This window comes from Amia ocellicauda, chromosome 18, assembly GCF_036373705.1.
Source record: "Amia ocellicauda isolate fAmiCal2 chromosome 18, fAmiCal2.hap1, whole genome shotgun sequence".
Classification (NCBI taxonomy): Eukaryota; Metazoa; Chordata; class Actinopteri; order Amiiformes; family Amiidae; genus Amia; species Amia ocellicauda.
In genome coordinates, this window is record NC_089867.1 from 20,277,809 (window position 1) to 20,294,987 (window position 17,179).

The 17,179-nt window shown below is 39.1% G+C and overlaps 2 protein-coding genes across 2 annotated transcripts in view; both read left to right on the forward strand.

The window, feature by feature from the left end:
• The first annotated feature begins 2,611 nt into the window (after nt 1-2,611).
• Nucleotides 2,612-5,449, forward strand: LOC136713567 (tumor necrosis factor receptor superfamily member 14). The gene is made up of 6 exons (XM_066690692.1): nt 2,612-2,826; nt 3,029-3,128; nt 3,429-3,554; nt 4,016-4,171; nt 4,507-4,597; nt 4,966-5,449. Exons 1-6 carry the CDS (start codon nt 2,797-2,799, stop codon nt 5,120-5,122), a joined length of 660 nt encoding a protein of 219 aa, XP_066546789.1. The 5' UTR covers nt 2,612-2,796; the 3' UTR covers nt 5,123-5,449.
• Nucleotides 5,450-7,987: 2,538 nt separating this feature from the next.
• Nucleotides 7,988-17,179, forward strand: part of prkcz (protein kinase C, zeta) — a 148,762-nt gene continuing 139,570 nt past the window's right edge. Inside the window, exons 1-2 of the mRNA XM_066691228.1 lie at nt 7,988-8,092; nt 8,824-9,266. Coding sequence (XP_066547325.1) covers nt 9,196-9,266 — 71 coding nt within the window. The 5' untranslated portion in view covers nt 7,988-8,092; nt 8,824-9,195. The remainder of the gene's footprint in view (nt 8,093-8,823; nt 9,267-17,179) is intronic.

Below are 17,179 nucleotides of genomic sequence, written 5' to 3' on the forward strand. Positions count from 1 at the left end.
TATGGCTCAATAGAGCTCTGCCTGTAAGTTAATAATGTATTCAGTTAGTGCTTTCAATCATAATCCCCATGTCTGTTCTTGTTTTCAGCTAGAAAACGTTATTTGAAAACGTTTATTTGCATTTTCAAACTTCAAATTAATTGAATTAAATAAACACACACATTTTAGCTTTCTTAAATACTTTGCTTTAATTTTTATGTTGGCATAGTTTTATAGATTTAACTATTGTTATTTTTATGAAATGCATCAAATTAACAAATACTTCTGGGAAATCTAAAACCGACTTGACACTGTGGTATGTTTGTATTTCTGACACAGTTTTTCACATGGATACCTTTTCAAAATGACTCCACTGTCTACAGACTACATAGACAATGTTATTCTTCATTTATGATGCAGAGTATACTACATTCCCTTTAAATGCATGTTCATTTTTTTGAAATTGTAGATTAATTGTAGAAAGCACTTTTGTTCTAATATGCAACTAATTAAAATATTGTAATTAACCTTTTGTTTCAAATCACAGATCTTGTTCAAGAGACAATCAATTTTGGATGAAAACGCAGCAGTTTAATAAAGTAAGTACTCATAACAAGTAACCTGTACATCATTATTTCTAACTTTTCAGTACCACATGTTTTTTGCCACAATTCAAGAATACACAATTCTTAATGGACATGAATAATTAGATGATGGTTGAATACAAAAGCTATGTCTTATTATTTTACCATGTCAATATGCCTCAAAATCCCTTTTAATTTAGCATTCATTTCATAAAAAGTGGTTTACAAAATCTTCTTTATGATTGAAATGGTCTGTACTATGTGGGAAAATGCATCCAGTTATAATTGAGCTAAAAGTATTTAATGTCTTCCCTGTGAAGGTAGAAAAATACAAAATAATTGATTTTTTGTATTGTTTTTCAGAATAGTACTATAACCACACAGACTCGACTAAACCTGTATCAGGAGAAGATGTAGTAAGATGTGGTTCTGTACTTTCTGAAATGGAGACCCTCAGACCACTGCAATGCTGCTGCGTTCACAGGATCTCCCAATCCATCAGGGTTCCTGTGCTTTGCTGAATCATCACTGGACAAGGCAGTGTCCCTGGGATCTTCTATAATCACCAGATCGCTGGAAGAGCTGGTGCCTTATGGATATATAGACAGTGCCTGGAAAAACGCTGAGGACGGGGTGAATTGGGCGTGTTTTTAATGCAGAGCAGTTGTGATATTACTGAGCATGGGTTTCCTGCTCTCCTCTTTTGCAGCAGTAATGTATTGTACTTAAAAGATAACTGGACAGGAGGAGTAGAGCTGGGATAATCAAATTAATCTAATCATAGCCATTTTAATATTAGACAATTGATATGTTACATTTTTTACTTGCGTTCTGACAATTATCTTCATAGGCCTTTTATGTTGACTTATTATACTAAACAACCCCACTCTAATATATTTTCTATTAAGAATATTTGTTTCCATGTTAATAATCAAATTCCTCTGGATTCCCTTTGAGGGTTGGGGATGGACCCACAGGGACATTACCCCCTCCAATGGTCCTTGAGCAGGAGGTCTGTGGTGGTTCAGGGCCCTATAGGTCTGTGGCCCTTCTTTCAGGTAGTGGGCTGGAGCCTCTGTTTCAACAGGGCCCCGACACACTACCCCGTGTTGAGATCAGTGTTCTACTACAATGAAGACGGGTTTATTGTGGCGTGACACAGTTACAGGAGACCATTCCATATTCATAGAAGAGCAATCCAGAGGTGGGGACCTGACTGGCAGGGAGAGGAGAGGCCATGGCCTGTAGACCCACGAGGAAGAGGTGCGACAGAGAGCGCCCCGGAGCGACAGAACGAGGAGCTGCATACGGGGGAAGTGAGAGTGACGGCAGGGAGGAGCTGTGGGTGGCGATCAGGGCAGTGGAAGAGGAACTGGGAGACGTGCTGGGGGACGTGTTGGTGATTGTGGGGTTGTATGATTCACTGTAGTGTAGGAAGCATTAGGTTTGAAAGGATAGGGTCTGTATGGTGTAATATGGGCTAGGTCATGTGTTAACTGTGAAGATATTTTTTTTACTAGAACTGCAAATGAGAAGTTGTAAACAAATTTACATTTGTTAAGGTATTTAATAGTATTTTTTCATTTGAAATGTTTTTTCGAAGTATTATACAACACAGTCTGTGCTGGTTTATAAATATAATGTTTGTACAGATAAATGTTTGTATAGTTATGACTGAACCTTTCACACTAACTTTTACTTTTTTTTTTTACTTGCAAGAGTTTTGAAATATTTTGTTACACATGGAAAAAAGTACAACCATAAATAAACATAGTTGTATAACACAAGTGTCAGTGTAATATGTCAACTTTTAATTAAAGATAGTGATGATTTAGAGTCTATTAATACCACAACATACTATTTTCTAGAATGAGTGACAGTTAATTACAATATATGTTTGTACTGTCTTGGCTTTGGCACAGCTTTTCTTCTAAGTTGTGTAAGATCGGACTGCCATCTAGTGGTTATAGTGGGGACCTGCACACTAATGTTTGTTTTTGTTTACAATTATTTTCACACCTGTGACAAACGTGAATTTAGCAAATTCAACAAACGGGTTTTGTTTAACTTATCACTTAAAATGCCGAAATCTTGCTAAATGGCACCAGAAAAAGCATAGTATCTTACAACAGTTGCTGAGAATAACACACCCTTAGGCATTTAAAAAGTCCCTTCAGTCAACCAGATACTGAAAGTAAAACCTTGATTTCGGTTTAGAAAACAACACTTACCAATGGGTTCTGCAGATACATATCTTCTTATGGTAAGTCGATTATAGTTGTTGTTGTTTTTTCGCTAACTTGGTACCTGTACAGATGTCTTATATATGACTTGTATGTTGTATATGTTGTTATGTATGTTTTATTTACTTAGCTTTCTAGCTATGATGAATTCTTATTACCTAATTGTTCGAGTGGAAGTGTCAACTAAGCTGCATTTCATATTTTCGGTTTGTGTTGTTTCAGGCATCCATAGCTGTTGTGTTTCTGGCCGCCTCTGCTGTGGAGGAGTGCGGCCCCAGCGCATACAGTGTCAATGGCCAGTGCTGTGGGACGTGTGGGGCAGGTACACTAACTACCCCTCGCCTGGCAATCCCCCTTTTTATTGCTATATAACAATACATACTACATTTGAATGGTATGGATAAGCCTTTCAGTAAAACTACTTTTGAGCAAACCAGCAACAGTCAATTTCAGACCTAGATAACCCAAGCATAGCCTATTACTGCTGTGTCTTATAGTGTTTCTTTGGATTATTCTTACAGTATATAACTTGTAATGGTATCAGTACAATAATCCAATACTACTACCACCAATAATAATAATAATAATAATAATAATAATAATAATAATAATACTCTTTCAGGCAGCTATGTGTCCCAGCACTGCACCCCACAGAATCATACCCAGTGTACCAGCTGTGCCAACGGCAGTTATATAGACCGGCCTAATGGGTTGCCCCAGTGCATTGCCTGTACAGTCTGTGACACAGGTGAGGAGCTTCGGAGTTACTTTGAGGTCTTTTTCAATGTTTACGGTACCTGTTACCTGGGCCTGGGACCTTCAGTATGAAGGTCTCTTCATTTCGCTTAACCAGTATGGTATCTCTTAGGAGGAATTCAGGCACTCTGGACAACTCTGTAAAATTGCAATTGTGTGTGAGTGTGTATCGTATATAGCTATACGGTATATATATGAAGCTGTCTTGATGAGGAATGAGACCCTTTAAACTGTCATTGTAAACCTTTTCAAGATATCAAATGAAACTGCAGCAGACAGACTGGGAGGCAAGTGTACAGAGGCTGTCTCTCCAGAGCCGGAGTAATTATTTTCAGTTTAGCTGTGTGTAGGATTTAGAGAGGGACTTTCCAGGTACATTCACTAGATGTTCTAATCTGTAATTCAGTATTATTCCTGCAATACATACGCACCGGTACTGTTTCCTGCTTTCAGAGTTGGGACTTTTTGAGAAACAGTCATGCACCGCTGTGAGTAACACTGTCTGCCAGTGTGTGGAACAGTTCTACTGCATGGATGGAGACTGGGAAAACTGCCATCTGTGCCGGAAACGACACGTCTGTGCACCAGGACAGTGGGTCAAACACAACGGTACATTAAAAATCCCTTTACTTTGTCCCTTTGCAGCCGTTCATTTTATTTTCAATTCAAAGTAGTTGAATGGGCACAGGAAAAATGTGATAAATAAACAAATTAAATTCAGTGAAGTAGTAAGCAGCACAAATATGAGACATTTACAATCAGATCTGCAGAACACATTTACACTGCTTACCGAATGTACACAGTGCTTGGAGATGGTAGTTCTGGCTGCAGTTGTTTATTTCCACAGTTGAAGCACAGATTAATTGTTTTATGTACTGTAAACTAAGAGTTATAAAAACTTGTATAATCTTTGGAAGCATAAAACTTTTTTTCCCTATGGCCAGGAACAAATATATCTGACACCATATGTGAAGACTGTCCTTCTGGCACCTTTTCAAAAGAGGAAATGTCACAATCTTGTGCACCTTGGACTGTGTAAGTACCTTCTTCAGCAGATGAAAACCTTACAAGACTTTCATTTGAAGGCAACAAAATAAAAAGTGGGTGACTGTGACAAAACTTTTAATAATGCAGAGCAGGATTAAAGCAGGATTTTTTCCTTTATTATGCTAATCCGGAATTGAAAATTACTATTTAGTCCACTATACAGTCCAGCACTGATGTTATAAAACAGAAATCACCCACAGTGGAAGCATTTCTGGGTGTATCCTGAAGACAGACAGCTCTTACATTCACAATCAGACAGCGTGCCTTGAACATAGACATCAACACCTTTCACAGATGTTTGTTCTATGTTTATATGTGATAACGTTGTAATTGTTTTCATTCTGTATTTTCTGAAGGTGTACATCTGGCCACAAGGCTAATGGGAGTTCAGTCATGGATGTAGAATGTCATGCCATCTCAAGAACACATATAGTACTGTTTATAGTAAGTGTACTGATAGTAATTACCATTGTAATTTTAATTATATTACAAATATGCAGAAATAGAAAATAAAGAAAAATAATAAAGAAAAAAAATGTAAAAAATACTGCTTTTTATGTTGACAACTTGCCTCCACATTCTTCCACAATGATAGACAATATATATTTAATATTGAGAGAATCAAGCAGAAATTAGATTTCTACTGTATGTGCATGATTAGCATGTAGTTGCAATGCTAGTTGCTATAGACACTTTAAACATATAATAACATGGGAAACCTTTATGAATTCAAGATAACATGGAACCTGTAGTGTAATTCAAGTGATCAAATACAAACCTCCATGTCTACAGGTATTGTTTTTATCTGTACCATGACATCAGCTTCAACTAAACAAAATGTTGTTATATATATATATATATATATATATATATATATATATATACACTCACCTAAAGGATTATTAGGAACACCTGTTCAATTTCTCATTAATGCAATTATCTAACCAACCAATCACATGGCAGTTGCTTCAATGCATTTAGGGCTGTGGTCCTGGTCAAGACAATCTCCTGAACTCCAAACTGAATGTCTGAATGGGAAAGAAAGGTGATTTCAGCAATTTTGAGCGTGGCATGGTTGTTGGTGCCAGACGGGCCGGTCTGAGTATTTCACAATCTGCTCAGTTACTGGGATTTTCACGCACAACCATTTCTAGGGTTTACAAAGAATGGTGTGAAAAGGGAAAAACATCCAGTATGCGGCAGTCCTGTGGGCGAAAATGCCTTGTTGATGCTAGAGGTCAGAGGAGAATGGGCCGACTGATTCAAGCTGATAGAAGAGCAACTTTGACTGAAATAAGCACTCGTTACAACCGAGGTATGCAGCAAAGCATTTGTGAAGCCACAACACGTACAACCTTGAGGCGGATGGGCTACAACAGCAGAAGACCCCACCGGGTACCACTCATCTCCACTACAAATAGGAAAAAGAGGCTACAATTTGCACAAGCTCACCAAAATTGGACAGTTGAAGACTGGAAAAATGTTGCCTGGTCTGATGAGTCTCGATTTCTGTTGAGACATTCAGATGGTAGAGTCAGAATTTGGCGTAAACAGAATGAGAACATGGATCCATCATGCCTTGTTACCACTGTGCAGGCTGGTGGTGGTGGTGTAATGGTGTGGGGGATGTTTTCTTGGCACACTTTAGGCCCCTTAGTGCCAATTGGGCATCGTTTAAATGCCACGGCCTACCTGAGCATTGTTTCTGACCATGTCCATCCCTTTATGACCACCATGTACCCATCCTCTGATGGCTACTTCCAGCAGGATAATGCACCATGTCACAAAGGTCGAATCATTTCAAATTGCTTTCTTGAACATGACAATGAGTTCACTGTACTAAACTGGCCCCCACAGTCACCAGATCTCAACCCAATAGAGCATCTTTGGGATGTGGTGGAACGGGAGCTTCGTGCCCTGGATGTGCATCCCACAAATCTCCATCAACTGCAAGATGCTATCCTATCAATATGGGCCAACATTTCTAAAGAATGCTTTCAGCACCTTGTTGAATCAATGCCACGTAGAATTAAGGCAGTTCTGAAGGCGAAAGGGGGTCAAACACAGTATTAGTATGGTGTTCCTAATAATCCTTTAGGTGAGTGTATATATATATATAGTACATGAATGAAGTGAGTGTTATGAGCAATATATTGAAAATCATGTAGCACTTTATTTGTCATTGATATTTTACGTTAACTTATCTAGTAAATAAGCCTCCATTTAAAGGTATGAAAGTTTTATGAACATTTCTTATATATGTAGAATTGTGTACTTTAACAAGTTTGTATAAAGCAAGTAAATAATATAAATATATAAATGTACATTGTGCCAATATTTTTTTATCTGTTAAAAAAAAAACAAGCAACATTTATTCTGCAAACACAAAAACAAATCTACCAGTAGAAATATGGGCTTTAAAATAATGTGATTGGAAATTGTTGTTTGAAAGACTTTCCACAGCAAATACATTTACTTCCCGTTTTTCAAAAGATGAAAAATAAGCAGTGGGGAACCCCACAATCTCAAAAAAAACATGTAATTTCCATTTGGTGAGCTCTCTGAAAGGGTTGTGTGTCATCCCCCACGTCCTGTTTTTCTAATTAGGAATAAAGGTGTGAAATAAGTGTGAAACCTGTAAGACTGGCGATTCTTCCTTTCTTGGAAGTTATTACACTATTAAACAGCAGATGGTGCAGAAGTCTCAAAATCAGTGTTTGTGTGACTGTGCAGTCAGGATCCACATCCACTGAAATCTTGACATAAAGCATCATGTTTTGAGAGCAGAAATTCATCTGCTTAAAATCCCCTTCAGCATCTTGGACATGTTTTAATTATTGTAACAATTACTATTATCAATGCTTGGACGGAACATTTATATCTAGACCCAATTTGTATTTAAAATTTGTATAAACGAAAAAAAAAGCATTATTGAGCGGGTTTGATCATTGAGCGTATTATTGAATTAAATTGAGGTATTCATCAAATGTACCAATGGCAATATACTGGTATTGACTTGACAGCGCTGAAGATCCCCTCTGTGTGTAAAATGATTGGTTCATCTAATCTCGCTGTGTCCATGTTTATTTCAGATCTGATTTAGCTAACCCAGTGTCCTATAATAAATGATTGCAGAATAACTCATTCCTACTAATGCATTCATGGTTTTCATCTTCAAGTATGCGAGCGCTGTCTGGCGTCTGGTTGGACGCTGTCAATGTGGACTGTTCTCTGATTGGATCGGGGATTTTCCGTTCGCTATTAATTCAGGTAAATCCAAAGCACGATGTCAATTGGATGAAGGTAATCCTACGAGGTCCCGGATTGGCTACAGGTGTTCCTTGCTCTTCTGCGATTGGACGGCAGGTGTGCCTGCAGCGTACGGATTGGCTGTGGCGCTGGCATTCTCCGCCATGTTAGCCAAATCCTCCCGGGAGACGGCGACTCGGGCGGCGCGGAGAAACTTCTGGAGTGACGGCAGCGGTGGGACATGCAAAACTAGCTTTTATTTTGGTGCAGCTTAAAATGCAAACAATAAACCAAACTCATTCTCCAAACGGATCGAGACGTTGTTTCCCGTACTATTTTTAAAGACTGATTTGCTTGTGCTTTTTTTTTTTTGTTTCTTTCCAAAAAAGTTTCCGGCAGTATTGAGCAACTAGAGACCGACAGTAATGTTGGACAAATAAATTCAATGACTTTATTTGATTTCATTCTTCAAACAAGGAAGGGGTTGTCAATTGCATGGCTTCCAGTAGACTGTCACATTTGGACATATGGACGTTTTTCTGAAAAACAAGTTTAGCACAGGCATGCACTAATTAATGTGCAATTTGCACGTACTTTCCAATATAACTGCCCGCTACGGAGCTACAGATAAATACGCTGCACGTTTTATTTGTTACGGTCTCTGTCGTGAGCTTTCACATTTGCATTTGTGATCAAGCACGTCAATAACCGACTTGCTTTCATAGGCCAGGGCACTATCTGTGACACTAACAACCTATTGTTACTCATCATACAAATATAAGATGTGCAGAATACATGAGTACTGTGTGTGTTAAAGCGCATTCAATTCACATTAGAAAGTGTAAATTGGACGTGTGTTCCTATGCGTGGGGATGAAGATCTAATACAGACTATACGACACGATAGACATATTCGTGTAGGTTAGCAATGTCTATTTTAATGACGTGCACATACTGATTCCCCAGGCTGTCCGTGCCTCCAGTCCCTGTAAGTATCTGAGAAGAGGCGCAACAGGTGAACCTCCGCCGAGGCCGGTGCTGCCACAGCTGGGGCTCCTGTGACGCCGCGGAGGACGGGCTGCGCAGCGGGCAGGCCGGCAGCAGGACCCGCAGACCCCAGACAGCGGCTCCGTGGGGAAGCCGGATGAGCGGATCTGGCTGTGCCCTCAATGCGCCACTTGTTGCCTGCGCGGTGTGTCGGAGCGCCGCTAACCCGGAGGAAAGCGCACTTCAGCCCTCGCCTGTAGCGGAGTGACTGGCAGTGCCCCCTGCCATCGCATTACAACACGCCCTTCCCCGCTGGTCCCCGCAGCTGCTCTTTTGTGTTTTGTTTGGATCATGCCAACCAAGCAAGGCTGCACGATGAACACGCACCTGGACTGTGTGAAAATCAAAGCCCATTACGGCGGGTGAGTGTCGTGCTAAGTTTACTTTGTATCCCCGATCGACGGCGCAGAGCTTTTACAAAGTTGCCGATACGACCAACGTGTTACTTTCCTGTCCACGCAGAGTGGATTTGCGCATTTGTCCGCAGATGCGACGAGCTGCGCATCTCTATTCCCTGCGCAGTTCTGGCCGCTGAACAACAGCACTCGGTTTCATGAATAGTTCGTGGAGAGGACATTTTGCTAGGAATAAACTGTCTGAGCCACACAGGGGTCTTTTAAAATTGATTTATTTTGAAAGCAATTTGATACATTGATATGATAAGCCATAAACCCCGAATGGTGCCAAAAGGCAGCCTACAAATAAGTACTTTGAGCAAGCAAGCGGAGGTTCAGTTCAGACTGGGCATGCCTGCGCTGAGGTGCGTGAGGTTGACTATATTTACTTGCCTGGCAACAGAAACAGCTCAGCCCAAACATCAGAGGCGCCTGCAAGGTGCAACAAGCATGCATACAACTGCGCAAACTGTTTCACTCCGGTTATGAGACTGAAGTGACTGTGATTGATGTGTTATGGCAAAACTGGCCCAACCTGGTTTCTGTATTCATTGTCCTTCCTTCCTTATCACCGTTTCATTGAGTGGTAACGTCACCACCTTCATTTGGAAAGGGTTTCACTTCTGTGTATGGTTACTGATTACTTTCTCCCTCCCAGAAATCTCTATGTACTCAATCTCCTCTGTGTGTCATTTGGATTTTTATGCTTGGGGAATTTTTATGGAGCTGAAGGGTGGCTGTTTTATTTGGTATTTTTTGCAGCCGGTGAATTATTAACCTGTGCTCTTTGAAGGCATCTCCAACCGGTCTGCTAAAGAGGCTGTTCTTGAAACTCTAGTTTGCAAAAGGTGGTTATTGTACATGTTATTAAAGAATGACTTTAATTGCATATGCACACTGTATTGCACAAGCAGTTGTTGGCATCACAGCAAGTCCACATGGCTATTGTTCTGTGCATATTAATAAAGTACATTTGTAGCAGGGATAAGTCATAAAAACCAATGGAATGCAGACTGAACGTCACAGTGGATTAATACCTTTATAAAGCCTGAGTGTTGAACAATTGCATATGTATTCAATAGCTTCATACCTCGGATGCTGCACATTTTAAGAGTAATATGCAACTAGGTGTGTGTGCGTCTTGTAGAATAATAATGAAAGTAGAATTTCCTTGTAACAAAATATAAATTTAGGTGATTAAGAGTGTAATTGTTCTTTTGAAGTACTGTAAGACTATTAATGAAATGAAATCGAAAAGCTTTGGATTCCTTGCATTGGCTAAATACAATATTGTTAGTCAAACTCGATTCTTCTGTTCTTATTCCCTGAAGTTATATTAGTGTTTTGATTGATTTTCATATGAGAGTGGATATTAATTTAAAAACAGGTTTTATTTGTCAGTATGTGCTGTTAATCTTCTTTGGCTCTTGAGGCTGTTATTTGCAGTTTGAATAATGGCGTCTGGCTAAAATCAAAATAAGCACTGTCAAGATACTGTATGGAGTTACAAAACAGGTCTGGTAGATAAATTCATTAAATGGGTATAGAATGACTCTGGGGCTTTGTGTATTATTTAAACTAAAATGACTGCAATAAATTGTATGTTTTGAATGAGTTTAATTGAACACTACCGAAGTGGCAGCAATTCATTGGAAGATGCATAGGGCGATTTGAAATCTTTTGACTCCAGAGGAAAGTTGTCTTCCCTCCTCAGTGAACAGCAACAAAACACCGGTACAGAATTATACTTATAGAATTATAGACCCACTGAGATATTGCATTAATAAGTCATATCCCATGATATTTCCATGAGCAAATTCAGCGCTGCTTGCAGTTCAGTCTGGCCTGGAACAAACTCGTATAGGTTTGCACCATTTCAGAAACGGGCAGCTAAGTGCTTGGCTAAGAAATGACCTACATAACATTGTTTATGCACAATTGCTGTCTGAATAAAAGTGACAGGGAGCACAGAACCCTGCCAGCCTGTTTTCCCTATATAATGAAATATTGTGCCTGTGTGAACTACAGGCCATTAAGTGTCTGTATTGAAAACTAAGTAAAACAGAGTGTAGAATGCTAAGGCTGTATCAATCACTCAAGCCCTGGACTGGCATTCTGGTTATTTCACTCTGGATCTCTCTGGAGACCCTGCTGTCTCACATCTTATTTCATGTTCAGAATGACTTTCTGACATGAAATGAGTGCATCGATCATTTGAAACACTATCATTGAATCCAAAATAAACAAAACTCCCTAGCATAAAAGGTGCATTAGTCGACACTTGTACGTGAATGTTTTGTGTTCCAGAGTAAATTAAATGTGATTGTCGCTAATGTGTGCTTTTCTATATTTTGAAACTGACATGGTTAGGTTGTCACACCCCCACAACATCAAAGCAGAAGGGGCAACTCTGACCCAGACAAAATGCTCCTTTCCAGTCTGTTCTATTGTTTGACTGAATTTGAATATGTCAGCACACATTCAAATGACAAAATATATTGGTCAAAGGGTTAATACAGCCTCCCATGCACCACAACACAAACTTCAAACCAATGCACTTGACACCAGTTGGTTACACTATAAATACCTGGCAGTGTGTGACCGTGTAGTATTGATCTCCAGGTTTATCAAGCTAAATGACTCGCCTGTGGGCGAGAACAGCAGGACTGATGGAGCAAGGGTTGACTTTCAAAGAAACAAAAAATGAGCTGGGGTTAACAGATAAGATTGCCAGCTGGAGTGGAGGGTAGATAACGAGCCAGGGAGCTGGCAGTGCTGGGTTTTGTTCCACCTCATTACAGCCCTCCCACTCTTCACCTCGCTGCCGATCACCATTAATGCATATGCTGTCTACACTGTAGTTAGCACCCTAACTGATCACCAACCATCTGAGTTCAAGGTCAGGTGATCTTTAAGTGTCTGCACCGAGTTTGTGTGTGACAGCGTTGTTTGCACTTGCGCAGGCTTTCAATGACAGAGTTCAATGTGACAAAAAAATAAAACTCCTATGAGAGAGGGTTGTTTGAACATTTCATCCAATGTTGTTAAGCATTTGATCAGCACTATACGAACACATGAAGTGTTGACAGGATATTAATTCCCAGATATTCATTTGAAAGCAAGCAAACCTCATGTGTGAGAAGACTGGTTCGTTTAAGCCTTTGAGATATGATAGTCGGGTAGTGAGTGTCTGGTTAGGGTTGTCATGTTGTTTCTTTTGTGTTAGAAAAGTGGAAAAACGAGTCTGGGCTGTGATTTGGTGTTTTTCACCACTGTGAAGCTGCCTAGGAAATACCTCAGAATACTGCAAAAACAAAACTGCATTTTTCAGTCCTTGCTGTTGAATGTCTGGATTCCAACCATGTAACTCCCTGCCAACCCAGTGCTCTCTGCCAGCTTACATGCCCCATATATCATTAGGCCTTAGGCAGAATAGTTATGTTCAATTATCTTGTCCAAACCTTAATTTTGTCTTGGAATTGCTGTCGGAACAAATGCTTTCCAAAAATAGGCTATTTTGAACAAAATCCTAAGGTTTTCTTGGCATTCCCCCTGTAAAGCCCCCCCCTCCAACCTTGAGTAAAATAATTTGGACTGCACTGCAATCTTAAGAATAGGAAACGATTATGTATTTATGCATGAAAAGTACAGGAGAAAAGGTTTTGTTTCTGTTTTATTCCAGTTTGTGGTCTTGTCCAATACACGTGCTGGCACTTCTGAAAACATACTTGGCAGATAATTAAATATATTGAAGTGATTTATTAATAGGTAATCGAAAAAAACAAATGATGCTGAGCTGGCTGAGAACATGATCAAATGCCTCAGTGTTATATAAACGGAGTATTAAAACATTTTTCATGCTGACATTAGATTTTGATCTTGCATATTTGTGCACAGTGTTTTGGGATTGTTTGTGTAAACCCAGATAGCATCAGCATTTAGAATGGAAAGCAAAACACTTTAAGAAGTCTTAACATTTGCATGCTTTGCTTCTGCTTTTAGCTTAACTGACTTTCTTGATTCTGTTTTTGAACCTCCTTAAACCAGTGTATAGGGCTTTTCTAACAAAAGCAGAAATCAATGCAGCTAATTACCCTTAAAATACAATTTTAACATGTAATTGACCCCCTGTAGTTAGTGGTGGTTTTTAAACTAAAAAGACCCATTGACCAATAAGTATTATTATCTGGATTAAACAGGATTAAGGACTTTTTTTTTTTAATACAAGTGAAACAGAAAATAAGTCTGTTAAAAGGAGAGACTTTTTATTTGTAATGCCTGAGAACATAATGGGCATAATATATGTGCCCAGCAACTTTTAACAAGCATTGTGGTCTGACTAGTGGTTGATTTGTAGTTATATAATAACTTTTTTATTAGTAGTAGCAATATCACTACGACTATGACTAGTACTAATGTAGAACAACATGAAAAATGAGAAACAAATGGAAAGCAAGGCCAATACAAATTACATGTCTCATATGATACACACTGAAAACAAATATTCAAGACATCAATTTCTTTTCTGACTACCCACCAATTACTATAAATTGTCGAGTATCTTCAGTAATACACACTGCTACCTGCGCAGTTCGTTTGGAAAATTGTGTGTTTTCAAAATAGCCTTGCCCATACGTTTTCTGTGTAAAGAGGACATTAAATTATGAAGCAACTTGTCATCAGTCCCAGGGATGAAATCACTCAACTGTACTCATTCATTAATCTCCTGAAGTACCCCAGATAGTCTGTGATCACCATCTAATTTTAGAAGTGGAAAGTCTGAAGTTATTACAGTGGTAAAAAGGTTTGTATTAATCTGTTTTCCTTTGAACAACACAAACAACAGAGGAATGATTTCTGATCATATATATTCCTCCCTTATGAAAGTGAAGAAAAACATGATGTTCAGTGAGCAGAGATGATGATTGAGAACTGAACTAGTAGATTTTCACGGTTTCCGACTCTGCTGTGTTTTGTCTAGGTCAGGGGTGTTTCTGTGCTCGCCCTTGTGCAGTACAACTACATTGTGTGTGTTTCTCATTCCTGTCTTGTTGTGGGCTTAGTTTGCCTTAAGGCCAGGAGGAGAAATCAACTCTAAAGGACTTCTCGTTTTCATGCTGTTTGTTGCACTTGGATTTTTAGTTTTATGTAAAAAAAACAAAATATATATTTTATTTTTATGACTAGTTGAGCATCTTTCTCCTATATGCATATGAAGCACTACTCTAGAGCGTACATGGTATTATAGGGCTACAGATTGACTTTGTATGGGCCAGGTCATCTTGCTTTTTCTCTGGTGGTACATGGTGTTCATTTGTGGAAAGGCAGTGCAAAAAATGCTGGCTACGTAGTTTACACAAAAGATTACCTTTAATGGAAAATTTGACTTAATCAAAACCTGATTGTGTGAACTTTCTAATTTATCAGTTTTTAAATGCCATTTAAGTGTTAAAAAAAAAGAAGTATGAGGCTTTGAACCATTCCTCAAGTTACAGTTGTGACCTAATAGGATTCAATGCCTAGTTTCTGGAACCCAATCATATTCTGGGTTAAGGAAGTAATGTGTTCTCTTACTGTACAGAACAGACATATAATAGAGGTTTTGTCATGGTTGTCTTCCCATTTATTTGTCCGTCTTAAGAGTCTTCTAAACTCTAGTTTGGTTCCATTTAACTTGACTGCATAAATAGATTCCTGCCTGACTTTTATTTTCTCTTGTATTTTAAATGAAATTTTTCTTTCATTACTGTGAGTTTTGTCAGCCATGTTTGTGGTAGACTTTTCACTTCCTCCCTAACACATGCACATGCCATAATGTAAAACGTGCAGAGTAGCTGCATTCTTTTCGCTCATATCCAGCACAAACACACGTTATCATCACGGTTTTAAAATGTTCAGGGAATGGCTTGGAGTTATCGTGAAGGCCTGCAAGTTTAACACAGACAGGCCCATCCCCTTTTGTTGCCTGGTAACCAGATATGCAGTGGCATTTTATCCTTAATTCCCTTTTGATTCCATTGGCCTGTAGGTACATGGCCAGGCTGGGGAGGTGATTGGGATTGATATGTAAAATGCAAAGACAAAAACTGAGGTATCTGAAGAGGAGTCACTTTAGCTTTAATTAGCACAATGCTGACAGTAAACCAAGCATCATTTCACAGCTGAGTGAGTCTTTTGATTGGAAAGGCAGCCCCTCGGGCATCATGTATGCTGTGTTTACATGCTACAAGCTGTGATTTTCTCCATTTTGGGTGCTTGAAAAAAAAAAATATATATATACCCTTCTCTGAATTAAACAATAACTTTAATTGCTACTAGGGAAATCGATTCACTGTACAACATCAATCATTGTTAAATGGGCGAAGACATGCTTATTGTTGTTAATACTTAAGAACACAAGTTGGGAACTGTTGGTGATGAGGCTATTTTCTTCCTCTGGTTTGAAATGGTATTTTCAGCAGCAAAGCATTGCTTTTGTCATAAAGTTGAGGTGTTGATAAGTTTTCCAATAGTGCCTTGAGGAGACCGTTTATTTCAGTGTAGCAGCTTTGTTTTTGTTAACCTTGAAATTCTCATAAGGCCTGTCTTAGTAGCAGCAACAGTTTGAGCTTTCGTGGAGGTTATTCCCTCTTTAGAAAACTTGAGTCATTCTTGCCTAAAGCTTATATTAATTGGGGTATTTTGTTTTTGACATACCTTTTGACTTTTTTTTACCTCCATTGTTCCCATGTTTGTATGTTTAGATAATTGTAGCATTAAACCACAAGAGTACATTTTTAATGTTTTTTCCCCTCCATTATTGTCTGTATAGAGTAGAGTTTATCTGGGTGGTGTGTGTTACTGTAGTTAGTCATTTTATTTGTGCTGTAAATAGCTATAAGCTGCAATGTTCCTTTTTATATTGGTAAGAAAAGCAAAAGTGAAAGTTATTCACATTCTCTTCTTTAGTGGGAAAACACCAATAGCACTGCATAAAAACTGCTTTAATCATACACGTCATCTTGAAAGTGATACAAAAGAAGTTGCTTCACAGAAATGTATACCTGCGATCTTGTGGCTCCTGCTTTTGCGCTACTCTTGTGAAGGTATTTTTCACGACCCCATCATTTTCTGTATTCCCATACAGTAAACCGCTTCATGGTTGACTTCTGATTTACAAAATTTGAGCGTCCATTTGGTAAAATATTTGCTGCACTGCTCTCTGTCAAAATTTACAAACTTTACACTTTACCTCATACAAGATGAAAGTAAATGAAACTTCTAATTTGTATTGTATATCCTGGAGGTATAAGTGAAACCTGTCTGCTGACACACTAGGTTTCAGTATAGGCTATGTAGATTATATTCTTCCCATAGAGTCTTGGTTTTAGCGGGTTAGTGAGACAGAGGTCAAAAGAACAGGAATGTGCTCGCTGAGACCAGAACACAGAATATAAAACACATTGTACAATAGATTGCCTGATTATTCTCACAGAACCAGTTTGCTCTTGGTGTCACCTGAGTGCCAGCCCACCCGCTCCACAGAGGAATTAATTTTGTCCTGAATAAAGCTGGGGCCAGTACACTGCAATTCAGAGGAAACTTGTTTTCACAGTCGCCCCATATTGTCGGAGACCCGAGGCTTCCCTTAATGTTTTGCACAGCAGGGAGCGCTGATTGAATGGCTTACCCTCTCAACCTCTCAACAGAAGCATCCATAATTACCCCAACCCTGTCTGGAGCACATATGAGCAAGAGAGAGAGAGAGATTTTCCTGCTGTGTGGTGCTCTTGATTTTGCCTGGAAAGACCATATGAGAAAGAGGCACAGTAGACCTTTTGTGTCATCCAGAAGTGAGCTCTTTGAAATATTGATTGCATGGGTTCCAGTTTGGGCAAGGC